At 41.7% G+C, this 26,774-nt stretch overlaps 1 protein-coding gene across 1 annotated transcript in view; it reads left to right on the top strand.

Moving 5' to 3' along the window:
• Positions 1-12,878: 12,878 nt before the first annotated feature.
• The window catches only part of GNAQ (G protein subunit alpha q), a 288,442-nt gene continuing 274,546 nt past the window's right edge, over positions 12,879-26,774 (top strand). The window contains exon 1 of the mRNA XM_065879190.1: positions 12,879-13,232. Within this exon, the coding sequence (XP_065735262.1) occupies positions 13,097-13,232 (136 nt within the window). The 5' untranslated portion in view covers positions 12,879-13,096. The remainder of the gene's footprint in view (positions 13,233-26,774) is intronic.

Raw genomic sequence — 26,774 nt, 5'->3', positions numbered from 1 at the left:
CAGGACTTCAGGTTGAGCCTGACTTTCTGGGGATCAGCAACGACCCTACTTTCTGGACATGAGCAATAGGTCACACGTTGATGAATCTCCCTTTAAGGCAGTGCACCAGGTTTGGTCGCTGCCCCTAAATTCTGTTCGGCTAACCTCCCATGAACATAATTCCCTAGGGGACTTGGCCTGTCCTAGGAACTAGAGTCAGGTTCCAAACTTCCTGCCTTGTGGAAAACTTTCCCAATCCTGATTCCAGTCCTTCCAATCACAGACTCCTACCTCTTTCTGTATCCTGACTTGCTGCAAAATGGGAATTGGTTAAATATATGAGTGAATGAATAAAAATGATGAAAGGAATGAATGGGGTTATTTGAACTGTGAGCTCATGTAGCTCTAATCCTTGGACCCTGTGTAATATTAAACTGCCTCAGACAGAACCTAGAGCAGGATCTATCTTGTCAGGCTTCAGTGGGCAAAAATGTTTGACCCTCCCCTCATCCTGCCCACCCCTCCCCCTATTACCCTAATACAATGCCTGCCAACTCCAATCCTAAGACATGCCAGGAGTGGTCCCCACGGTTAAGTCACAGAGTTTGAGGTTGTTATTCAGTGACCTAACAGCAGCCTTTGCAAGACATGTCTGTTTTACTAAGTTGACAAATGTGCACTGAGAATAAGTAAAATTAAAATCATTTGAATATGATGCATCGAGGAGACACAAATTATTTTCCCACCATTTTATCAATATTTTGCCTTCCATATAGTAACCAAGCCCCTGTGGATCAACTAAGAGAAGAGGATGATTCTGGAATCCACAGATAACCTTTCTTTTTCTATTCCTGCCTTGAAGAAGTTTAGACTCTGTAGTCCTGGAAATGCAGTTAGTGGGACTGGCAGCCTTGCACCCACTCCTATGGAAAGATATACGCTGAAATAAATACCTTTGGCACAATGGCATGGTTTAGGTGGTACTTCAGAGCCAACAACAGGCATCTGAGCAATCTGCCATCTCATTGACATTCTACCACATGCCTCAAAATTCTCCAGGCAGGCTCACCTAAAAAATCTTGCAAGGCATGTACTTCAGGTAAATTCTAACTATAATTTAGGTGCATTTGAGTGATTCCAGACCTTCAGATGTTAATCACTTGTCAGGACATAGAGTCCAAGAGAAGTGATGTGTGATGACTTGAAAAAGATTTAAGCACTGAATGGTTGAAAGGGTTCCTGTGAAATTGCTTTACCCTCACTTAATCTGGCTCTTAGCTTTTAAAATCAATTAAAATGTACTTTATTTGGAGATTTTCCCTACAAATACAGTAGCACATGTGTAGCATGTAGCCTATTAAATAGGTAGCCTAGGTAGATATTAAATAGGACTTCCTGTCTTTCTGGGGAGCATATTTTTCCTGACTATTTGGTGACATCCTTTCCTTGATCCCTGCAAAATGTCACCGTTGAGGTCTAATCCTTGTGAAGCTAAACACACGGATCCTTCCCTTGGACTCCTTGTGAATGAAAGGGAAGGCTTAGCCCGTAGAAGTTTTATTTGCTTTGGGTAAGCTATACCCCTAGATGCAAAGAGTTAAAAGGGTGTTTTGCATCTTCAGAATGAAGTTTTGGAAATATATAAAGAACAAGCTCAACATGTATCCAAACTAGGGATCTGGTGGATTTGTGATAAAACCTGGACTATTTTGGATGTACTACCAAGTAGACTTTTCTCTGAATGATGGGTTTTATTTGAACTCCCTAAAATAAAATGGCTTTTAACTTTTTAAGACTTAGTATCTACATGGCTTATTATTCAGTTGAAATAGTGTTTGTCGTGATTAGATAGATGCATATGTCTATACAAATCTCTGAAATTATTAAAGCCTCAGAGTAGTTCAAAATGATGAAGAAAGATTACATTTAGACAAAAAATTTTTGACCCCAAATCAATCCCACAGTTTTATTTTCCATTCTAAAACTTTTTTTATTATTAAAGTATAGTTGTTTCATAAAGTATGGTTGATTTACAATATTGTATTAGTTTCAGGTATACATCAAGGTGATTCAGTTATATATTTTTTCAGATCATTTTTCCATTATAGGTTATTACAAGATATTGAATATAGCTCCCTGTGCTATACAGTAAATCCTTGTTGCTTATCTATTTTATGTACAGTAGTTCATATCTGTTAATTCCATACTCCTAATTTGTCTCTTCCCTGCTTCCTTTCCCCTTTGCTAACCATAAGTTTGTTTTCTATGTCTGTGAGTCTATTTCTGTTTTATATACAGATTCATTTGTATTATGTTTTAGATTTCACGTGTAAGTGATATCATATAATATTTGTCTTTGTCTGTCTGACTTATTTCACTTAGTATGATATTCTCTAGGTTTATCCATGTTGCTGCAAATGGTATTATTTCATTCTTTTTTATGGCTGAGTAATGTTCCATTACACACACACACACACACACACACACACACACACACCCCACCACCACCACCACCACCACCACCACCACATCTTCTTAAACCAATTGTCTGTTGATGGCACTTGGGTTGTTTCCATGTCTTGGCTATTGTAAATAGTGCTGCTATGAGCATTAGGGTGCATGTATCTTTTCGAATTAAGAGTTTTTGTCTTTTCTGGATATATGCCCAGGAATGAGCCAATTCCATAATTTTACAATCAGTACTTGTGGTTTAAAAAAGGTGGGGAAATGGTACTTTTTATATATTACTGATAGAAGTTGCTATGAACTTTCTGGAGAACAATTTGTCACTATACATCAAAAGCCTTAAGGAGAGTGTGTCCTTTGGACCAATAATTATACTCTGTTTCATTTACTCTAGGGACATGGAGATACAAAGGTTTATATACAAGGATTGTTCATTGCATCATCATTCATAATGATAAAGAATTGGAAACAGCATAGATGTCTAACAGTTCAGTGTTATTTGAAAGGATTATTATAAATTCATACAATGGGATACCCAGCAGCCACCAGCATAATTTTTTTTTTTCACCAGCATAATTTTTGAAGCACATTTAATAAATGAAAAAAATTCAGGGGAAGAGCAAATAACTAAACACATAAATATTTATTAGAAAAGTAGCACAACACTGGAAACAAATACTCACCAGTAATGTACTGGTTAAGAAATTGTGGGGAGTCTGCACTGGAAAATTATGCAGTGTCAAAAAGAAAAATGCAGGCCATGGACCTATCTCTGAGAGGTATTGTAGGAAAAGCAAATTACAGAAGAGGTTGTGCAGTATGCAAGCATTTTTGTAACTAGAAGATATAGCTATAGATATTTCTGGAAGTCTGCCACAGAACTAGTAACACTGGCTGCCTCTGAGGAGGTGAGAGGTGGGTTGGCAGAAGGAGGGGAGATTCACTTCTTGTGTAAAATTTTGTTCTATTTGAGCACTTTTCCATATGACTATACAAATTAAAAAATAAATACATAGTATGTCCACTGTGATTTTAACTTGCAAATAATTTCATGTCTATCCACCTGAATAGAAAAGACTCAAAACCAAACAAAAAAAATGTAGACAAGGGTTATCTTTGGGTGGTAGGATTACAGATAATATTAATTTTCTTCTATGTTTTTCTGTATTTTCTGAGCCTCCCTCACCGCCCCCCAGGACAATCAACATTGATAAAGATTTTAAGAATATAATTGAGGGGGAAAAGGAAAATTTTAAATTTCTAAAGGGAATTCCCTGGTGCTCCAATGGTTAGAACTCTGCACTTCCACTGCAGGGGCATGGGTTCGATCACTGGTGGGGGAACTAAGATCCCGCAAGCCACGCAGTGTGGCCTAAATAAATAAATTTTTTAAAAAAGGTCTAAAGGTCTAACGAGACGGTGGAGGAGGGGCTTGCTTGGATCTGGTGATGTGAGCGCTGAGCCTAGTACTGCTTCTGTGTTAGGCAGGACTGGCCTTACTTCCCATCTCCACTAGGTAATTATGGCTGCATTATCCACCTACTGGCTGAGGCCTGCACATATGTAATTAGTTTTGTTACTATAACTCAGTTGTTCTCAATCTTGCCTGCACAAAGGAATACCTGGGGGCATTAAAAAATACTAAAAATATACCAAGCCCCACCCCAGACCAATTACATCCAAATGTTGGGGGTGAGAATCCAGCATCCAGTATTATTTAAAGTCTCCCCAGGTGATTCTAATGTGTAGCCAAGGGTCAGAACCACACTTAAAACTGCAGCTTTGATCTAGCTGAAAATGCAAATACTCCTGGAAGGGAGCTGTGATTTATTATCAGTAGGTTATAGGCTTCCTGAGAATAGGTAAAAGACTAAATGACCATAGATTCTTCCCAAAAAGATGACAAATTCTGAGACCAGGAAAGCTGGAGGCCAAATACAACTTCCTCCAAGACTCCTTCAGTCTTAAGAAAGGGGGCATAGGGAATAGCAAACTGAGAGTGAGAAAACCCAAGTACTACTTCTGCTTTGCCACTTCCTGGCTGGAGAACCTGGATCAATTTATAGACCCTCTAGGTATGACCCTGTTGTAAAATGTGCTAGTTGGATTAGCTCAGAGGTTTTGAAAATGGCCTGAGGGAAGAGGAAAGAGGAAGAAGTGTGGGTGTTCCATGTCACACGCCCCCCACCCCCCATCAGTGGATTGGCTTATTTATAGATTGGCTCTCCAGTATGCTTTATTTTTAAGACATGATTCTTGGATTTAAAAGAAACTCCCTGGATCACATGGCTTCTTAGCTCTCATTCTACAATCTTCACTTTTTAATGTAAGCCAAATAGTGAACCTAAAATATATGATATTTTCTGCATTTTCTCATCATTTTGGGGTATTTGATTTTCCTGATACCATGTGTTTTAGTGGAGGCTGTGGAAGCTTCTACTTCTTCCATTTGGACAATCAATGACTTTTCAACTCAGTTTTTTTGTTCCAATTCCACAGGCAGAAATCATGGATATTTTTAAGTTGTAAAGAATAGATAATCTTCCACAGCTCACTCCTTCCCTGGAGTGACAAATTCTCCACTTGTATGCCAATTCATGTATAACTTCCATACCAGGGCCAGGATAGGGTAAGGCAAGTGAGGCATTTGTCTTGGGTGCAAAATTTAAGAGAGCACCAAAAATCTCAGCAATCAAGATACATAATATCTTAAGTCAATATCTTAAAAAATTAATACAAAAATCCATGAAGAACAAATTATAAAAATTTAAAATAAACATATTAATAAATACTTTAAATTAAAAAAAAAAGATTCTACATTAAAAAAAATTTTTTTTTAAATAAAGGGAGGATCACCAGTAGTTCTCTGCCAAGCCATATTGGAGCCTCCAGCGAGCAAACTTTCCTCACTTCACTCTATCCTAGGTCCCATTCCATACGGTTGAAAGTACTTAACCCAAATCAGCTCTTAAGAATTTGTATAAGGCCAATGGGACCTAATCAAACTTACAAGCTTTTGCACAGCAGAGGAAACCATAAACAAAACAGAAAGACATCCTATGGACTGGGAGAAAATGTTTGCAAATGATGAGACCAACAGGAGATTAATTTCCAAAATATACAGACAGCTCCTACAATTCAATAACAACAACAAAAAAAACACAACCCAGTCGAAAAATGGGCAGAAGACCTAAATAGACATTTCTCCAAAGAAAACATACAGATGGCCAACAGGCACATGAAAAGATGCTCAACATCACTAATTATTAGAGAAATGCAAATCAGAACTACAGTGAGGTATCACCTCACACCAGTCAGAATGGCCATCATTTAAAAAGTCTACAAGTACCAAATGCTGGAGAGGGTGCAGAGAAAAGGGAACCCTCCTACACTTTTGGTGGGAATGTAAATTTGTGCAGCCACTATGGAAAACAGTATGGATGTTCCTGCAATCCCACTTCTGGGCATATATCCAGAGAAAACTTTAATTCAAAAAGATACATGCACCCCAAACTTCATAGCAGCACTATTTACAATAGCCAAGACATGGAAGCTACCTAGATGTCCATCAACAGATGAATGGTTAAAGAAGATGTGGTATATATATATATATATATATATATATATATATATATAAACACACACACAATGGAATATTAGCCATAAAAAAGAATGAAATAATGCCATTTGCAGCAACATGGATGGACCTAGGGATTACTTAGTAAGTGAATGAGTCAGATAGAGAAAGACAAATAACATATGATATCACTTATATGTGGAATCTAAAAAAAATGATACAAATGAACTTATTTACAAAACAGAAATAGACTCACAGACATAGAAGACAAACTTATGGTTACCAAAGGGGAAAGGGTGGGGAGGGATAAATTAGGAGTCTGAGATTAACAGATACACACTACTACATATAAAATAGATACACAAGGACCTACTGTATAGTACAGGGAACTATATTTAATATCTTGTAATATTAATAACCTATAATGGAAAATCTATAATCTGAAAAAGAATATATATATATCTGAATCACTTTGCTGTATACCTAAAACTAAGACGACATTGTAAATCAACTATAATTTTAAAAAATTTGACCACACAGACCCACAAAAAAGGAATTTGTATAAGGATGGAAAGATGGAAGTACACTGACAAATTTGGAAGAGGCCTTTGGAAATTTTTGTGGCTCAAATAGATTTTGGTAGGCTTAAGAGATAGAAAAAGAAAGAAAAAATGAACAAGAGAGATACCTTTATATCTAATTTTGTGGTCTGGAAGAGATATTTTATATTCCTATTTAAGACTGAAAAGACATTAGCTTCCTAACATCTTGGTAAAATTCAGAATGGCAGATTGAAAAATTTACAAGGATAGTAACTAATTGAAAGGTTATGATTAAGACCATTTCAATCACTGAGAAGGCAGCACAACAGATACTTTAATTATGTATTTTTCATCAACGTGTACTGTGTTTCATTAATTTATCACACATTGAGTAATTAACAACTTTGACTATATATTGTGTCATGATCTCCAATGTATAACATGCTCATTACTGGAAATGAATTTGTGATAGGAATATCAACTTTCCTATAAAATTGATTTACATGGAATTAATACATGTTTCCATCTGGGTTTTGAACAACAATGTTTCATCTTCAGCCTTCTTGATACCCTAGTGTGGCTAATTTTCCTTGGCGAACCCATTTGAGGCAAGATTTTGAAGCACAGGGCCAAGGAATGTTTTACAGAGGGAGCCAAGCTTTGGTGGGCACCATCTGGCTAAGGGAAAATCAGCAGACTGCCACTGGGCCAATATGTGGCCTCTTTGACTGGAGGGTCTCTTTTTCATTCATTCAACAATGTTTATTAAGAATCTATTGATACTACATCCCAGGCCCTGTTCTAGGTGCTGGGTTCAGGAGTGAACAAAATAGACAAAGATCTGTGTCATTATTGAGGTTTACATAAGAAATCATCAAAGGGAGATGAGTGTAATGGGATAGATGATTATTTGATTTAAAAACATGGTAACAAAGAATGGGAAAGAAATCAATTGCCTCCATCAACTACCCGATTAATTCTAAAGCCCAATCCTCACCCTGCAAACTGCCTTCCAGGGCCCACCTGAGATACCCACAGGTACAGCATGTTCCTATAATGTGGCATTTAAACTGGTTTAGGTTTTACAGCAATGAGGAGTAAAGCAGGTGGTGGAAAACGTTGCCAGCTGGGAATATGGGCGTGGAATTGCCAGATCTTGACCAGGAACTAAAATCCAGATTTCTGTGTGAACCATTTGATGTTTAAGTTCTGGCAGCTAATTCAGTTTTTGCATTAGCACCGTTGGGTCTAAAGCAACCCTTCTGCAGCTCAGAGACCACCGAGTTTGCAGCCTTGGTCTTAGGCAGGAGAGTCCAGCATAGCCAGGGAGTCTCGGGCAACAAACAGATGGCTCCAACTTGTAGTAACTCTGGGGCAGGAAGGAAGCTCCTATACTAGCTAAGTCATTGTTGACCATTTGGGTGCAAAAAGGATTTTGATCATGATTTTCGGTGATCTGATACCTCACTATCTGATTTTAGTACACATTAATTCATTTGCTTATTCTTTTCTGGCTGAAACATGGTCTACTCAGCTTAAAAATGGCTCCCATATGGCCCGTCTTGTAGAGCCTTCCAGTGCGGTGGAACTTCGATGGGCTTCACATTGTGAGGTACAATGCCGCCTGTGATAATGCTAACCTTGGATAAGCACAAAATAGGTACATTTGATTAGAGGCAGAGGATTACTTGTATGCATTACTAAAAGTGTTAGTGGAAAGATGTCACTGAGGTATTCTGCTTCATCTACAATATCTGTTTGGTGGCTTTGCAGTGTGGGTATCTTCTCTTTCAGAAGAAAGTATTCTTTTTTTCATGTTTTTCATCTTCAACATGATAAGCCCTCTTTATTTCATCAAAAAATCATAATATTTCTGCTGATTTGAGAAATGTCCTCTAGGTGGCGCCATTTACAGCTCTCTGAGTCTCCCAGGGCTTGCTTGCCTGACTTCCTCAAAAGCAAGGCCACTTTATTCCTTGGCCACTGCTGTGCCAGCAACCTCTGCCCAGAGCAGCTCTTTCCCAGCTCTTGTAGGATCTGCAATGTTTTAGGCTGACTTCTAATTGATCTTTCAGGTGACCATTGTGTGCCTACCCATACTCCTTCAGGTTGCTTTGCATGGTGGCTTGACTAACTGCTCCTTCTTCCAAACTCCTCTAGCAATTCATTCTCTATACTGTAGCTTAGCAGCCAGTGCTTCTCATTTCACATTGTTGTTTTATGCATGCAGACTGCCTGCCCAAATAGATTATTAAACCTTTAAGGGCTTTGTATGCCTCAGCCATCTGGCATAGTGCACTGCCTGGGACAGGCAGTCTGCGAGTGTGTTTGTTGTTGATGTAGGTTTTGTATTCTTGTGTTTATTCATCCCTTACTATCCATTCTAGGCTAGGCACTCTTTTGGGTGCACTGAAAACAGTTATGAAAGACAAGGTCCCTGCTCTCAAGCAGCTCCTAATCTCAGGAAAGAGAGAGAGAGAGAGACAGAGGAGAGAGAGAGTGAGAGAGAGAGAGAGAGAGAGAGAGAGAGAGAGAGAGAGAGAGAGAGAGAAATAGACAATTACAGTGGTATTATAGTGGTGCAGTGCATGGTGTGAAGCAGCCATGCTCAGTGACTCTGGGAACAAGAGAAGTGCAGGCTTTTCCTTCCCCCCAAGCATCTTTTACAAGAGTGTGGCTGTGACCTTTACACTCTTTGACCCTAGGATCACTCCTGGAGACTGAACTATGCCTTTGACTGTTTTTCTTTGCCAGTACCCAAAGGACAGGATGACATGACAGTGGAGGTAGGATGTCACAGAAGAGGTGATAGTCTTTCCATTTTCCTCTGGTGTTCACTGCTCCTAAGGTTTTGTGGTTTGCTTTTCAGTTATCTAGTAATTGCCCTTGAATTCTCGAAATGGTTTATCATCTCACTGTCTGTTCCGGGGTGATTTGAAATTGCTGATTTCCTCTTAAGTGGTGTAGATACATATTTATCGAAAACCTATTCATTCCAAATGTCCCCTTTCCTGTGAAGTCTTCAGTTCTCCTGAACAGAATGAATGATTCCTCCCTTTTTATACCTTTATATTTTACTTGTATCCCAACTTTAATACAAATTGATTTCATTTTCTTTTATTATAGCTGTTCAGAGCCCTAAGACGTTAAGCCTATTGAGGTCAAGGACCGACCATATTTTATTCATCTTAGTATCTCTCTTCTTGCATTTTCATCTTAGTTGTTTACATATGGTAGGCAATGAATAAGTCTGTTGATTTAATGAACTGGGACTTTGTAACATGATCCATGTTTAGTTGAATATTTAGCATATTTGCTTCTAGAACATGGTCAACAACTTCAGTAGTTTCTACATGGATTTTGTTCGCTTGACTTAGGTTGTATGAATATTTTCTTGGCAAATGCTTTCCAGATACATATGCAAAGGTTTCTGAGTAGATCTGGGCTCAGACTTGAAATTTTCCTGTTTCCTTATTGACACTCATATATGACTTTATCGCTGTAGAGTGTTGGTTTTCCTTACTTCCTGATTTCTTCCCAATACTTGAAGGAACATCCTCCTATTGATTTGTCTAATCCATTCAAATATCTACCAAGTGCCAAGGAGTGTCCCTGATGCTAGGCATATAGGGGTGACAAAACAGACTTTTCTTGTTCTACAATGTGTTGAAAGAATTTAATTCCTTTCATCAAAAAGTAGGTCAGGGACTTCCCTGGTGGTCCAGTGGCTAAGACTCCACGCTCCTAATGCAGGGGGCCTGGTTTGATCCCTGGTCAGGGAACTAGATCCCACATGCCGCAACTAAGAGTTCACATGCTGCAACTAAAGATGCTGTGTGCCGCAACTAAGACCCGATATGTCCTGTCCAAATATATAAATAAAAATAAAAATAAAAAAATAAATATATTAGGTCAATTCAGTCAAAATGGAGTACCTGATAGCTTAATAGCATAGTTTGGGAGACATTTTCAAAAATCTCAGAGGATCCTTGGCAAGGAAACCAGACACTTATTTGAAGCTTTCTGTTATTTTTCTGATGTTTTGTATCTCTCTGCAATTCATGTATAGACATATTTGAGAGGATGCAAACTTATAATTAAGTTTTTCCCTTGAAGCCATTTAAAATTTTGGCGTATTGAATTTCAGTCTTTAACTTCATTAGTCACTTAATTTTAAATTTTGATTTCACAGCGTTCACATAAAGGGGGTGAAGTTTGTCCTTTCTGCTTTCCTGGCCAAGGTGAAATTTAATTACAGTCGGCCCTCCTTATCCACTGGTTCTGCATCCTTGGATTCAACTAAGGGATAACTGCATTTTCTAGGCCAAATATCCTTTTAAAAGGGGAGCCGAAAATATAGATCTTATGTCTGGATGACTTGTTTGATCTAAGTCGTGCTGTGTGTGTGTGTCTCAAGGGGTGGAAGTAATGGCAAATGAAAGAAGGCAGTCGCACACCCATCATCCAAGAATCCTATGTGCACTCTTGACCTATAGCAATAGTAGAGTCATGCCCTCACTTTACATTCTGGATCAGGAGGTTGCACTAGAGACATCTCAGAGAAAACATAAAATGTGAAAAAGGGATTCCCTTCTTAAGATACAATTTACTCTCAAGACCTGAGGCTCCATTAAGGCAGAAAGCAGTATGAGTTTCACCTCTTGTAGCTATTAGATCAAATAAAACTTGAACGAGCAAGGAGTTTTTCTGGCCATTTATCAGACACATGTTACAACAAAATAAGCAAACAACATTTAAAGTAAACTGCCTCAATCGAAAGTGGAAAAACAAAATACTAGAATGGCATTTTGCTGCAGCGATCCTGGTTTTCCCATTTTCCTCTTTTATTCTTTCCATTTCTTTTATTTCACATTACTTTGCATTTTCCCAGAAGTCATAATTCCATCTCGGTCTAGAATGGTAAAGTCGATTACTTGTCTGTTAAACATCGTGTGCCTTTCTCAAAAACAAGAGGAGAGCTTGTACAAAAACAAAACAACTTCAATGGCATGAAAAGTTGGAAGCTATCAGGAGACTCTTGGAAACTGGGCCGCTTCATTTTTCTGCTCAGGATTTAGATTTCTATCTCCAGTTACTTTGTGGACAGTTTCTCCTGTTAAATCTCCCCCGTCCTCCCTCCGCGAGACAGTGACAGTTCCTTCTCTTCTCCAGTCACACTCCACGATTGAGTGTATCTTATTTGCTACGACAGAACTGGGGTCAGAGGTGACGCGAGATACTTTCTAACCAAGTGGCGTTTTAGAAATAGGAACGGGAAAGAACACCGAACTGGGCAAGAGCCGCCCGGCGGAGCTGATCCGCGCTGCCCCGGAGCCGGGGGCGGGAGCGCCGAGGCCGTCTTCGGGGGAGCCGGACAGGGTGTTCTCGGCGCCGGCCGGTGCTGGGGGCTTACTGGGCCGAGATCCCCGCCTTTTCGGAGGAGCCGCGGCCGCGTTCCGGGGCCAGTGGGCAGCTGGCGGGCGGAGGCCGCCATATTCCCGCTTTACCACGCCCGGGCGGCCAGCCGGCAGCTGCAGGTTGGCGGCGGCCCCGGCTGCGCCTCAGCGACCCGGCCCCGCCCCCCTCCGGGGGTGGCCGTGACCGCTGAGCCGGTGGGCCAGACCTAGGGCGCGGGAGCGGGAGCTGCGCTAGCGAGGGGAGAGCCGCACTAGGAGGCGCGCCGCGGCGGCTGCGAGCCCAGGAAAGCCTTTCAGGAGGGGCTGGCGGCTCCGCCTCCCGCTCCCCTCCTCCCACGCCCATCCCCTCCCTCCTCCTCCTCCTCCTCCTTCTGCCGCCGCCGCCGCCTCCCTCCCGGATCTGTGCTCCAGTTCAGAGAAAGAAGAAAATGTGTGTGTGTGGCGAGGGGGAGGGCGAGCACTGAGCAGCCGCTCCGCGCCAGGCAATCCGGGCCGGGGGTGGGCGTCTGGCGGAGGCGGAGGCGGAGGCGAAGGAGCGCGCGGCGGCCGGGCGGGCGGGCCGGCGAGTCGGGTTTGGGCGCGAGCCGGGCGGTGGGCGCGGGCAGGGCCGAGGGCGCCCGGGAGCCGTGTCAGGCGGCGGCGAGGAGCGAGCGCGCCGGGCGCAGGGAGCCGTCGGCGGTCGCTCGCTGCGGGGACGCCCCGGTGGATGTGCTCTCGCCGCCGGGCGCACGGCTTAGGGGAGCCGCGGCGGCGGCGGCGGCGCGGGGGGCGAGGCGGGCCGCCCGTTCCCGGGGAAGGAGGCGCGGGCGTCTGAGCGAGGCCGGGCGCGGCGGCCTTCCCCAGTGCGCCCCCCGAGCCCGCGGCCGCCTCCCGCGTCCGCCTCGCTCTTCCCGGCGGCTCGAGCCGCCAGCTCCCGCCGCACCCCCGGCCCACCTAGTGGCCCCGGCCCTGGCCGCGGCCCCCGCGGCTGTTCCCCGAGCTCATCCCGGACGCGCGCCCGGGCGGCGGGGGCTCGGCGGCCACCGCTGCCTCGGGGGAGCGAGGGCGGGAGGGTGTGTGTGCGCGCGTGTGAGCAGGGGGTGCCGGCGGGGCTGCAGCGGAGGCACTTTGGAAGAATGACTCTGGAGTCCATCATGGCGTGCTGCCTGAGCGAGGAGGCTAAGGAAGCCCGGCGGATCAACGACGAGATTGAGCGGCAGCTCCGCAGGGACAAGCGGGACGCCCGCCGGGAGCTCAAGCTGCTGCTGCTCGGTGAGTACAGCCGGAGCCGGCCGCCGCGGGCCCTCCCGCCGGACCTGCGCCCCTTACCCACCACCCTCAGCCCCCTGGGACCGTGGCCCCGGCCCCCGGGCGCCCGCGGCTCGCCCCTGCCCTCCCCGGGCGCGTCCCCGGCCCCTACCCGCACCCTCTTGGGCGCGCGCGCGCGTACACAGAGACGCGCGCGCGCGCAGAGGGGTCGGGGTTGCTCTGCTCAGGGCCTCGGCTTGTGCCTTTCGGTATCCCTAAGGGCTGTGCACTCGAGGGTGCGCATTTGTCTGCGGTGCTTCTGCGATTTGCTCAATGACACATTGCTTCGGGGAGAAGCGCGGGGGTGGGAAGGTGGGCAGGGGGGTAGAACTTCCAGTGTCGTGGCCGCGGCGCCCTGTGGGGTGGTGGAGTGGGGAGCTGTGCGTATGTGTGGCCCGAGGGTGGCGAGCGGAGCCACGTTGGGGGATGGCGTCCGGTGGGGTGGCCTGTGTGCATCCATTATTAGTGCTTTCCGGGGTCGGGAGCGAATGGTGGAACGGTGGGCTGACTCGCGACTGGATTCTCCGAGGAGCGATGAGGAGGGTGCCGGGTGGTTGGCTCTCCGAAGAAAGCGGGCTTGTGTATTCGCGGGGCGGGGAGGCAAGCCCAAATGTGTCACACGAGTGCTGTTCTCTAATCACCAGACCACCAAAAGGAGGGACCCAGAAGAGTTTCTTAATGGTGACAGGCGTGTTTCTCCACCATTCCTTCCAGATAAAGATGAGGGATACGGGAGGGTTGTGCTGTATGGTTGTTGACAGCGATGGGTATCTTTTGTTTAATGAGGCAACCCAGATGTAGGCCTGAATTCACAATAGTTACCAGTACAGCCTCAATTACTCTCATGGAAGCAAATAGAAACCTTTTGTTTAAAGCGGACGGCATTTTAATATCTTTGGAATCTGGGCTAGAAGGAAAACGGGAAGTGAACAGCAAAAATTTCCCTTTAATCTCTACAAAATAACCCAGCATTCTGCCTTAACATTAAGTTAGCAAGAAAATGCCATTTCTGAACTAGGAATTTTATTGATTATTATCTCTGAGAGAATGTCCAGAATCAACGTTCAGGCCAGCGCGACATAACTCTGAGCTATTGTGGTAGGAAGAACAAACAGCTTTGCAGTTAACAGGCCTGAAAAATGTCTGCACTCGTGTTCTGGATATTTGCGTGTATGATGAATAGACTTCTCAGACATTTCTGGAAGAAAATATTGTCAATTCTGATTTGAGAAGCACGCATTTTCTTTCTTATCTTGAACTTTCCATCTCCTGGTTCGAGGAATCAATTGCCTTTAGGACTGAACTGCTTATGTACTGGATCATTTACAAGAAGGAACAAAATACAGTGATTACAAATAGTTACAAATGGTTAACTCACATGCCCTGCTTAATGTCTTCATTTTGAAACCAGATTAGGTAAATGTGCACATGTTTATAAAGAACAGAAGGCAAACCCTGGATAAGAGGGGTGGACTTCAGGGAATGAAGCCAGGGAAGGGGAAAACTGCAATTGGAAAAGGAAGATCATTTTATTTTTTTATTTTTTATTCCCATTTTGAGCTACTTCTAATGGCTGAAAAGGTGTAGTTGAATGCTTTCTGAATTCTCAAGATTGAGAAGAAAATAGAGGGGGCAAGAGAAACGTATGGAGTTTAATGCATGATTAAGGGGAAAAGCGTGTGTTTTAGAGAGACTTAAGGGTGGTTTTTTGTTTTCTTTTGCCCTGTGTACAGTCTTTATTTGTTTCTGTTTAGCTGTGAATAGGGCATTTGAGGTCTCTCAGGCCAACCCCATTGCCTGAAAATGTGGCAGTTCTGGGTTCCTAGCAGCTGTGAGTTAGAGCTCAGGGGATCTGTCTGTCTGAGGGCCTAGGTTTGAATGTCTAGGAGGAGGACTTTGGGAGAAATGCCCGTAGATGGACACTTAATTACAGACTGGACTTAAGTAACATATTGTGCTTTTTTAAAAAAACAAACATATTTTGCTTTAAAAAATGAACTTGGACATAATTTTATGAGGAAAAAAAACAGTTTACTGCTAAAATGGTGGTGTGGAGAACTTTTTTTCTCCCCTTCTTATTAGATTTTCGAGTAGGGTTAAATACAGCCCCACCCCAGCCCCCAAGTGTGGCCTATTAGAAGTGGTAGAAAAATATGACATCACTTTAACATCTACATTTATTAGCATTTTAAAACTATACAACTTTTTGTTAGAAACTCAATCCCTAGACATCATGTAAGATTTGCTACAGCTTCATGTGCTAGGTATGTTCCTTTTGTAACATAACTACTGCAGTACCTACACGATTTATATAGTCAGTGCCATATACTAAGTGTAGATTTGTGTGTGTGCTTGTAATTTTTGAGTCCCGGAGAGAAGTGATGGTTGATTTGAACCAGGGAAGGTATTGGGGAGGGTTTCCTTCTGAGCAATGCCTGATGATGTGCTTTTTTGATGCTGCTTTTGCACTCAGTGTTCATTCATGTAAATGATGCCCATCAAAAGGTTTACCAGTATTTTTAACTACTTTATTTAAATTGAGGAATCACCCTTATATTTAAATGAAATTCTGTGTAAAATTATTTTCAAAGTAAATTGTGGTTCAACGTGTGACACCATTTTAATGGATTTATTTGGCAGGGGCCCCTTGCAAAATATAAAATTAATTAGTTAATTTTATACTACGGAGAAATTAGAAAGAGAAAATAGTGGTTACCTGCCTAGATGAAAGTATGGCAGTAAAATTTGGGCTGCCTTGATACCTATCCAGCAATTATGCTGATATGTTCCAAATTCTACAGTACTTATACATTTTGATATTTATTGTTTTTAAAAAACGAACCCAGAAACCTACTACCATAAAATAGTATATTAAATTCTGAATTCTTGTTTTCTTTATTCATTTTCTAAATTCATTTATATAGTGTTTATTTTCTTAGACACCTCAAAGAAAACTGTTTGTTTTCTACGTAGATATGCAAAGAGAATATTTTAAGTTTTTATATACTTCCTAGATGTAATGCACATTGTTTCCTTTAATTAATACTTACGAATATTAACTAATTATTTGGTGGTACATAGGTCACACTAATATAATGTATCTTTAAGTCTGTATAAAACAAGTGGCCTTGAATGCCTGCGTCCGGTCAAGGATATTCATGTTGAAATTTTCAGTTCCTTGAAGACACATTTTTTCCCCCCATTAACCTGTTCTTACTTTACATGTTTTAGAAATCTTTACTCTTCAGATCTTAGTCATCAGATAGAAAAATTTAGCAAACCTTTTTTTATTGACTGGATTCCAGCTATTGAAGAGGCAAAGTTTAGGCCCGTTTTAGATGAAAGAATATATGTTCTTCCTCTTCTAACTGAATTACATATGTGATTGGAGATTTTCTTTCTATTCTAGACTGGAAGCTTAGGAGAGTAGGACTGAGGACTGATTCTATATTGTTCACTATTAAATCCCAGCTTCTGGCACAATCTCTAATTCATAGAATGGTCTCAATAAGTATTTGTTGAGTAATTAAACTTATTTGTAACCCTCCTAATAGAAATTGGGACCATAAAACAATGAAGACATAGAGACATGGGGAAATGTAATGTTTTTATTCTGTGGCAGAGAAAATCATGATCTTTAAAAAAAAATTATATGTAACTCTTTGAGCCAATTAAATACAAATGCATTCCAGGATAGGAAGTGTTAATGTAAGATGTTACATCACATATTGAACCATGTATTACAGTTCTGTGCTGGGTGCATTTGGGAATGATAACAGTCACACTTAAAATATGAAAGTTTACAGGAAAAAAAAAAGAAACCATACCATGTCTTGATGATTTTTTTTGTATAGAAGCTAGTTTAACCCTCTCATCGTTTTGCCATATACTTTTCCCCATGATACACTCAACAGAGTGAATTTTTAAATTCTCTAGCGTACAGGTGGTGAGCGAACAGATTTTCACAATTTACCTATATATAATTACATGAGGAGAACCGCAACGATTAAATTTTAAGAATTGCAGAAAGAATGTTTTTAATTTGAGCGATGTACATTTGTACTGAAAACTGAACAGTTACAGAGCAGAAGACACCTGGAAGGCTGGAAGTGCTCTGACAGAGTTAGACTGTGTGGAGAGCTCATGCATGCAGGTCTCGGTAAAAGCACCCACCCCATTACCCCTCTGTAGAGTTACTAGGGGAAGGATGAGGATGTTGATGCCCGAATTAACCTAGAGGTTAGTGGCTCTCTAGGATGGCTCCTCAGAGCCGCAGAAGGAAAGCTTCCTTCTGAGCAGCCCTAATAACAGAAGCTCCCTGGAAATACCATAATACAGTGTTTATGAGGCTGCTTTAAGACCAGCTGGTTTTCTTTCTGCTACTTTTTTAGCTTTGCAAGTGTTGAATATGTTTCTAAATGTCAGGATTTGTTTGGATGTGTTTCCTTTTTTTCTTCATTTTATTTTTTTGGAAACAAAGTACTTATAGTTTGTATCTGAAGAGTGAAGTGGCAGCATCCCTCATAAAAACCAAAACTGTAGCTCTGACTATATAACAAGGCGTTCAGAGTAAGATTTTTGCATTGAACCACGTAGATTCATTGTCTAGATCTGCCATATAACTGTCAATCTCGTACTTGTACTTACGTATTGTTTCTTCTTATGGGAATTTTGGGCGCAAATTAAAACCCTACTGAACAGTGAAGTGATCCCGTATGTATCTGTTCACATATTTTTAGGTAGGCTTAGGAAGGAGAACCAGAAGAATAATTTAGTGGCCATTTTGTTTATTACAGATAAATTTTATAGCTTCTTTTTCATTATAAAAAATCAAACAACCTAGCTGTACCTTATGAGAGATGGCTTATGTTCAGTTTTCAGAGATGCCTATTAAATATAGTTATGATTTTTACTACAGATGAATTTTTAAGGACCTGAAACAGCTTCTGCAGTTGTGAGGCTGCGTGCTATGCTAAACTTAGCAGAAAAGAACCACATTTTTCTTCATGATCCAGGCAAACTTACACTTGAAAAGAAATGAACGAGATTTGCCAAGGATGATTTTGATTCCAGCATTCATATTAGTTTTTCTTTAAGGTTATTAGTTCTTTTGGTATTAATGGAACTGTGGATTGGGTGTTGTAGAGAAAAATTAGGGACCTCAAAGGGTACATCTTGCAAGAGAGAGAAGCCATTTTAAGAAGGTTAGGATTGCTTTCTCACTGAGAAGGTGGAAAGAATGTGTTTTCTCCAGACTCTCTCTTTTGGGTTGAGGGAAATACAAGTATTTGTAGCAGCAAATTTAAAGTCTAATTTTCTGGTTGAAGGGGAGGGTAGTGACATTTTTTTTCAAAGGGAAACTTTTAAGCAATGTTAAGATCTCTGCAGAATTGATCCTAGGGAAGTGTGAAATAGCAGTAGAAGGTAAAATGTGTGATTGTTGGTAATTAAATCTGTGACAATAACTGACTACAGTAAACATTGAATGTTTTCTCTTGTTCTGCTGAATGGAGTAACATTAAAGAAAGAACTATTCTCAGACCCAAATGCTATTTTGTGTGAACAGCTGTTACTAATAAAATTATAGGAAGTTGTTCAACAATCACCTATGATTTGTTACCTTACTGTTATGTAAAAAACCTGTCTGATTTCTCATCTAACATGTAGTAAAAAGGAAAAAAAGGACCTAAACATGCTGTCGCAAATGAGTTCATAAATCCTAGGTGGTCATGAATCTGGACTTTATTACAAACAAAACAAGTATCCATATTGCAGTGTTGAGAACCAGACTGAATTTGCTGAGTAGCTTCTGGGGTTGACCTTGATACCTAGCCCGAATTTCTGAAATCAGTGCCGAATATTTTGTTAAGAGCCTCATGTTTCAATTTTAAGAACAAAATTAGTATTATTTTTTTTTTTTTTTTTTTTTTTTTTTTTTTTTGCGGTACGCGGGCCTCCCACTGCTCTGGCCTCTCCCGTTGTGGAGCACAGACTCTGGATGTGCAGGCTCAGCGGCCATGGCTCACGGGCCCAGCCACTCCGCGGCATGTGGGACCTTCCCAGACCGGGGCACGAACCTGTGTCCCCTGCATCGGCAGGCAGACTCTCAACCACTGCGCCACCAGGGAAGCCCCAAAATTAGTATTATTTAAAAATAAAGTTATCAAGATATTTCAAATTCATTTATTCAGCAAACACTTGCCAGTTTTTGGAAAACAAATATTTCGTCTAAATTTTTTACCAGACATACCATAAGAAAGAACAGTTGTATATAGAATGCTGATCAAATGAACAAATATTAAGCACCTACTTTGTGTAAAATAATGTACGTGAGACACTCCCTGTTTCTTATTTGCCAGCAGGAAAGACTACAAGCACTTTTCACAGTTCTGGTTGTTTTACAGTTGATGCCCCCAGCCTGACATGTCCTTCTGAGTATTATCCTTCCTGGTTTTGGCTTTTCTATTGGCTCTTAATACAAAGAAAAAGACAAAATAATCTGAAGGCCATTCTAGACGCTTTCCGGGGATTACACAACTGGGGAGAGCAGACAGTCTTGAGAACTTGAACTCCTGAGTGATATATATTATTTCCTTGGAGCGAGCATATCGTTTTTTGCCTTTAACTATGAGAAACTGTTAATAACCACTTGCCCTGTGTTTCTAACTAAAGTGGAAGCTCCATGCGGGCAAAGGTAGTGGCCGTTGTTTCTTTGTAGCTCAGCGAAGCACCTTGTCTTGCTCAGTTTACAATCATTCTCTTGTAACTGGGGATTCAGTAACTGGGGACTTGTGGGTGTAGGAGGTGTCACGGGGGCAGGGTGGGCAGCTGGGTTCCCAGAAGAAAGAGCAGTTGAAGGGAGTGAATTTAAATGTCTTGCTTTCTTCTAATGGGTATCATTGATTTGTTCTCCATTTACCACGCCTCTTTGTCATTTTGTGGGCCACTTGGGGCACAGTTAAAGAAATTCTGTCTTAAAGGCGAGGGCGTCTTTGTCTCCATGCCTGCTTCTCATGATTGTCTCAGGAGAATGATTCAGTTGAACGTTCTCATAATTGTTTCGGGTTAAAAAGCCAATTGCAGTTTATCCAGCAGTTTGAATGGAAAAATGTTACACAAGTCCTTTGAAAATTCTACACACCTTTATTACAGGATTAATCTTAGATTGTGAGCAGTTTGACTGCTTTGGAAGCAAATAGCTGTTTCAGGGAAGTGTGTGATGGCTTGTGGTGCAGTCGGGAACCAGAATGTTAGTAATGCCACGGTATTTCTGCAGTTTCACAGAAGGGAGCAATAATTGATCCACAAATTAAAGAAAAACAGCTAGAGTGAGACTTTTAGGCTCTATTACAGGAAGTGAATAGTGATGTTTAGGAACACGTTCGCGAGTATTTCTGAGAGATGGCCTCATGTTTTTTCTCTTTGGAGAACTGAAATCATGAATTAATTGCCTCTTTCCAGAATTTGCCCTCCCCCCCCTTTTTTTTTATCACCATCACTTAGTAAAAAAATTGAAGTAGAATTTTTCTTTTGCTTCTTTTTTAAAAACTTTTTTCATCTTTTTCAGTTTTAGTGTTTGTTTTTTACATTTCCATTTGGGGAAGAGGCTGTGGGGTGACGGGTGGCGTTTTCCACCTATTTCCTGGTGACTGCAGCTGACCAGTGGTTTCTAGAGAGAAACGCTCCAGTGTCTCATCCACCCATTGTTCAGTCTTCCAGCTTTTTGCTGCAGGCCCCCCACCCCGCAAAAAAAGACCCTTCTGTGGAATCCTACCCACCCGTTTATTCTCTCTCACAGCTTCCTTAACCAGTGCTAGGAGGGGTTCCTTAGATTCTCTGGTGTGTGCATTTCTTTAAGATTTAGGGAACTTCCACGTTGGTGCTTCTTTCAAACATAATGTGGTGGTGAGCTGGTGAGAGGGGAAGTTGGGTGCTTGAATGCATTAAAAGAAAGACACTTGAGAATGTGCTTTGAGGAGGTGATTAACTTTCTATAGTAACACCCTGGTCTGCAAAACAGAATACATTGTAATCAAACAAAATGTAAAATTCTCCTTTTCCAGAGGATGGGGACTTGAGATTGGTGCATGGTTACCGGCAGAAAGCTAGCGAGCCTGTGCTGGATAATCTATCACAGGGCACTGGGTTTCAAAATAGGATGCAGTGCGTGTACTAGAAGGGGAGAAGGTGCTGTGGGCCTGTGTTGGGCAATGGCGCATCTTCCTCATTTGATGATTTGAACATCCTCACCTCACTTAACTTGAGAGCTTTAAAACATCTCTTTCTAATTGTGTTTCTATCCCAGATAGTCAGGGAGGGTGGCATTAGCAGCAGCCTTTGCTTGCTTTATACCCAGTCAGTCTGAGAGGGTTCTTTGGTTAGTTTATTTTTTAAGGTAAAGACACAATGATACGTTCTTGCCACGAGAATTGATATTTTAGGAACTGCACCTTTCAGAACTCCTTCATTATATTACAGGTTCTTTCCGCAGATGGCAAATGCAATTTTCTTCTTGTCCTAAAGAGCTGACCCATTTCCTGCGACTTGTTCTAATAATACAGGATGACTTTAATTCTTGTTTCTGGTTTGCCCTTAAAAGAATGGCAGGGTACTTGTTAAGAGTTTAAGTCTCTTTTCTCTCTAACTCTTGTGATATATTTTTGGAAATCAGTAGATCATGCAAAAACAGCGGCACACTGGCTGTGTGAGAGTGAACAGGCTGGGACATACCCCTGCGGCTCTGCACGTTGGTGTAGCTGTGAGTATCTTTTCTGAAGCCTGTAACGGAAAGGCAGTCGGGTACTCCTGCCCTGCCTTCTGTGACTAACCCACGGGTGTTTCGCTCCTTTGTTCCTTTACTATTTCTATAGAAAGCCGTAGAATGAAGAGACTGGACCAAATCTAAAGGGCTGTCTGAACTTTGAAACTTCCTCTGCGACGTTGCCATCTCAGCCAGTTTCCAGCCGCTGTCAGCCCTGGACAAGGGGCCTGAGCCTCAGCCTCTCCAGGAGTGATGGGCTACGTTGCGGGGCTCGGCCAGGTCTGGTGGGCTCCTCCTGGCCGCCCTCGCTCTCCGCTCTTTCCCCCGCAGGCAGGCGGCTAGGAGAGCGCTAGGCGAGAGCCCTGAGGAGGGTGAGCAAGTGTGCCCTGAGCCGCCCCGCCTGCCGCCCGGCATGCGGCTGATAGTCTCACTGCCTTCGCGGGGGAATGGTATCAGAAGCCTCCTGTCATATCAGCGTGGGTCTCTTGCTTCCTGCGGGAAGGACGACATCCTAGGAGACACGGAGGTGGAGCCTGCGAGGCACAGTGTTCCTCAGCTGCCCTGCGCAGGCCTGGGTGTGTGTTCTTAGTCTCCCTGAGGCAGCTGCCTTTGACTCAACCCTCCTCCTCCTTTGAGCCTGGGCACGGGGAGTGCCTCACACACCTTGGTGGAGCACTTTGGGGGCTGCTTTGTATTTGGAGCCAGTCCGTCCCTTTTCCATGGCCTTCCAGGAAAGATTTGGAATTAACCCTTAGATGGACCACTTGTGTCCATTTCTTCTTCCATTACTATGCTCATTCTTTTCCCCCTTGGGGCTTTAAGTTTTTAAATTAATTAATTAATTTATTGGCTGCATTGGGTCTTCGTTGCTGTGCGTGGGCTTTCTCTAGTTGCGGCGAGCAGGGGCTACTCTTTGTTGCGGTGCGTGGGCTTCTCATTGCGGTGGCTTCTCTTGCTGCGGAGCACGGGCTCCAGGCACGTGGGCTCAGTCGTTGTGGCGCACGGGCTTAGTTGCTCCGCGAAATGTGGGATCTTCCCGGACCAGGGATCGAACCCATGTCCCCTGCATTGGCAAGCGGATTCTTAACCACGGCGCCACCAGGGAAGTCCCAGGGTTTTAACTGAAACCAGAAGAACAGATTAAGGGTGGACACATTCATAATATGAAGTAAGGAGTTTTCATATTTGATTGTTCTAAAAAACATTTATAATATATACATATAAATTGCTGTGACCTAGGAACGGCCCTTAGTTGTCATGACCATGGTCGGAGAAATTTTAAGAAAGCAGCTTCCTGTGTCTCTTGTCTGCATTCTGGAGAAAGGGCTCTATGACCACAGAAGGAACAGCTAGACTTTCATCCTGGCTCTGGAGAAACATTGTTACAGAGCCCAGTTCCACTGGAAGTGCCAGGCAGGCGTTTGGTGTTCCTTGACCCCTACTTTCCTTCTGGCCCATGGCCTTCTCATTATCTTATCAGCTCCAGGCTGGCTTACCTTGATTTCAGATTTGGAGTTGGACAGGTGCAGGGGAAAAGGAGAACAGTTGCAGGCGACAGAGGGTGATGGGGGATCTTGAGGGGCTTGGCAGGGCACAGTGTGTTGCTCCTTGTAGGGGTGGTGTACCGTGTGTTCCCTAAGCTCTGGAGGGAAGGAAGGAGAGCAGAGGAGAGGTGCCTTGTGCTGTGCGTTGACTTGGCCGCATTGATCAGGAAGAGCCCAGCCAATGCAGCTTCCTCTTGGCAGCTCCACTGCCCAACCCGGTTCTTCATCGTTGTCACATCTACCATGCCCTTCCTCTCCCAGGTGCTGGGTTGGGAGGTGAGCATGTGTAGAAGACTGGGTTTTATGGGAGGCGTTTTTGTTGCATGCACTCTCTGGGTCCTCCCAGAGGTGGTTAGATAGCCTAAAGCACAGAGTTCAAGTCAAGCTGTGTCCTGAGGAAAACCATTCACACTTTAAAAAGAAAATTTACAACCAGGCTCTTCCAAGTGTCCCCACCCCTCCACCCCGTTAGCTGTTTAAGGTGATAGAAATACATCTGTTACTGTATTGAGAACTCTGCTAATCTGGTGATGGGTTATTAGGATGTCTCTTGCCCAGGAAATCTCCTTTTATGTGGCATGCTTCTACAGTAGAGTGCCTTCTCAGTTGCCCAAGGCAGTGAGTAGATAAATGGTATCATGAGATATTCTTGCCAAGGGGATTCTTACTCAGGTGGAGCCAATGTAATATAGAAGTTGTTTGTAATTTTTAGCTGAAAAATGCACCTGTGTGTTGGTTGTGTTCTCTTAGGAGCTGTTCACATTCTGGGCTATAACATTCCAGGTCCAGGGAGCAGATTATTCAAGGTCCCTAAAGCCTATTTACGACCAGCATTCAAATGGGCTTCATTTGTCCATGATAGAATTAAGAGGACTTCTTGATTCAAAATGTAGGTAAATATATTTTGAATACTTTGAATAATTTGAGAGCAGAGCTAATGAGTGCTGAAACAAAAGATACTTGAAATCAGCCTCTATTTTTATTACCAGTCACTTCCTGATGTATTAGGAACTAATGAATTACCATAGTACTGGCTCCTCTTGGAGCCAAACTTGGACCAGACATGGATTCTAGAGATGGAAGGGCCTTGATGGGTTCAAGGACTAATGAATGGGATGTCCTCCGAACATCCTGGTATCTCCTGTTACATGTTGGGTCACCATCTAAGATGTTATCTGAAGCATATTAGAAATGACTAAAAAATTTGGGGCAGATGTCAACTCTTGTAATGAGGAGTCCCATAAGTTTCCCATCTTCTGGTTGGAGAAGATACCTGTATGTTGCTTGATCAGTTTAAGAAAAATAATTTGTATTTCCCCATCCATACAATTCTTGACAAAGGGTTCCATTTTAATGGAGGAAATCATGACTTCATTAATATTTCTTTAGGGAAATCTTGACTCCCAATATATTTTCACCAGAGTCACCAGATAGGTCCTTTGAGAAACACATTTTCTGTAGTCCTTTCCGCTCTTATTATGGGAAGAGGGATTCTTGTCTAGGGTTTTTCTGTCTGTGAATTGCTACTCAAATTACAATGTATCCTTCCCAGAATTCATTAATGCATTGTGCATCTCTAGTACTGAATCACAAGGTCACACAATGATTTGCCTTGTTAAAAATATTCTTTCTTTGTATTATATATCTTCAAGCAGTATGCTACTGCCTGAACTTAGATTGTTTTTTATTCTCTTTTTGGAATCAAAGAAGAACACTTGAGATATGTATCCTCTGATGGTATGGTTGCTTTCTAAAATAGTTTAAAAAGTGTAGTAATGAGACAAACTGTTGTACTGAATAGACAAAGTTTGAGTCAAGAAGTGTTTATTTTCTTCCACTTAAGAATTTTCTTACATTGTTAAGAAATACATTATATTGTTTTCATGGCCTTTGAATTGACAGCCCATGTTAATAATATTATTTTTTGTTTTATTTTTCAGTGATTTTGAAATTTTATGAATAATGCAGTTTTTTAGACAAAATATGAAAAAAATGTTTGAAAATGTATCCATAAGTTTATCCAGGACGTACCGATCTAAGAAACGTGATTTTTTTGTTTATTCCTTTCTAGTCTGCTTTCTTTTTATGTTTCTTGCATGGATGTAATCATACTGTACAATTTAACATTATGTTGTAAGCATTTTCTATGTGGTTATATAAGCTTAATATTTGGAATTATATAATATTTTGTTAGAGGAGATATATTAATTTGCTTGCTTACTTTTTTTTTTTTGGCATTTAGCTTTCTCCCAGTGTTGCTATTTTCTTTTTTTTTATTTTATTTTTTTATATAGCAGGTTCTAATTAGTTATCTATTTTATACATATTAGTGTATATATGTTCCATTTTCAGAATAATGCTGTGATGAAGTTCTTGGCATAGATAGCAATTTTTTTTAAAACACACACACACACTTTTGTTAGATGAAATGTTACTTCTAAGTTAGAGGATCTGAAAAATTTTATAGCTCTTGATTACACACAACTTAAACATATTGTGAAATGATTGTATACAGTTTGCAACATTGTATTATAAGATTATCAGTAAATTAGTAGGCAAAAGTACATAATTAAAACATTTACACTTATTTAATCACTAGTAAGAATGACCATTTTCCCATATGTTTGTTTCTAGTTGAATTTCTTATTTTGTAAGTTGTCTCTTCATTTCCTTTGCCTATTTGTGAGCTCCGAACACACAGATGAAATTAGCCTTTTTCATATTTACTTCAAATAACTTAACCCTCGTCTGTTGTTTTTCTTTTTCTTTGTTTTGTATTATTTAATACAGAAGTTTTTAATTACTTTGAAGCCAAATCTGTTGATCTTTTGCTGTTCCTTTTTAAAATAAAAATCTTAATTCGGTTTAGATACTCCCTGAAAGCCAGATTTACTGTTCTTGTCATGGGTGAAACTAGATTGAATGTAATGTTTACGCATCACTGTTGTGTGATTCTTTTTCTTTCAAAGTGAAAATAAAATGCATACACATATAAATTCACACTATCCCAGATTATACAACATAAGCTGTTCTGTATGTAATTGGCTTTTCTCGTCCAGTAATATGTAATGGATATCTTGCCATGTAATATAAATCCTTTGCATCACAGCTATGGCTTTTTAGTGTTGCAGTGTATTTTTTTGTCATTGTTCCAGTGTGTTAGGAATCATACAGTGATGTGCTGCAGCTAGCTTGCACCTG

The sequence above is a fragment of the Phocoena phocoena genome, chromosome 6 (genome assembly GCF_963924675.1).
Source record: "Phocoena phocoena chromosome 6, mPhoPho1.1, whole genome shotgun sequence".
Lineage (NCBI taxonomy): Eukaryota > Metazoa > Chordata > Mammalia > Artiodactyla > Phocoenidae > Phocoena > Phocoena phocoena.
Note: the sequence above shows the minus strand (reverse complement) of the source record. Positions and strands in the feature narration are given on the sequence as shown.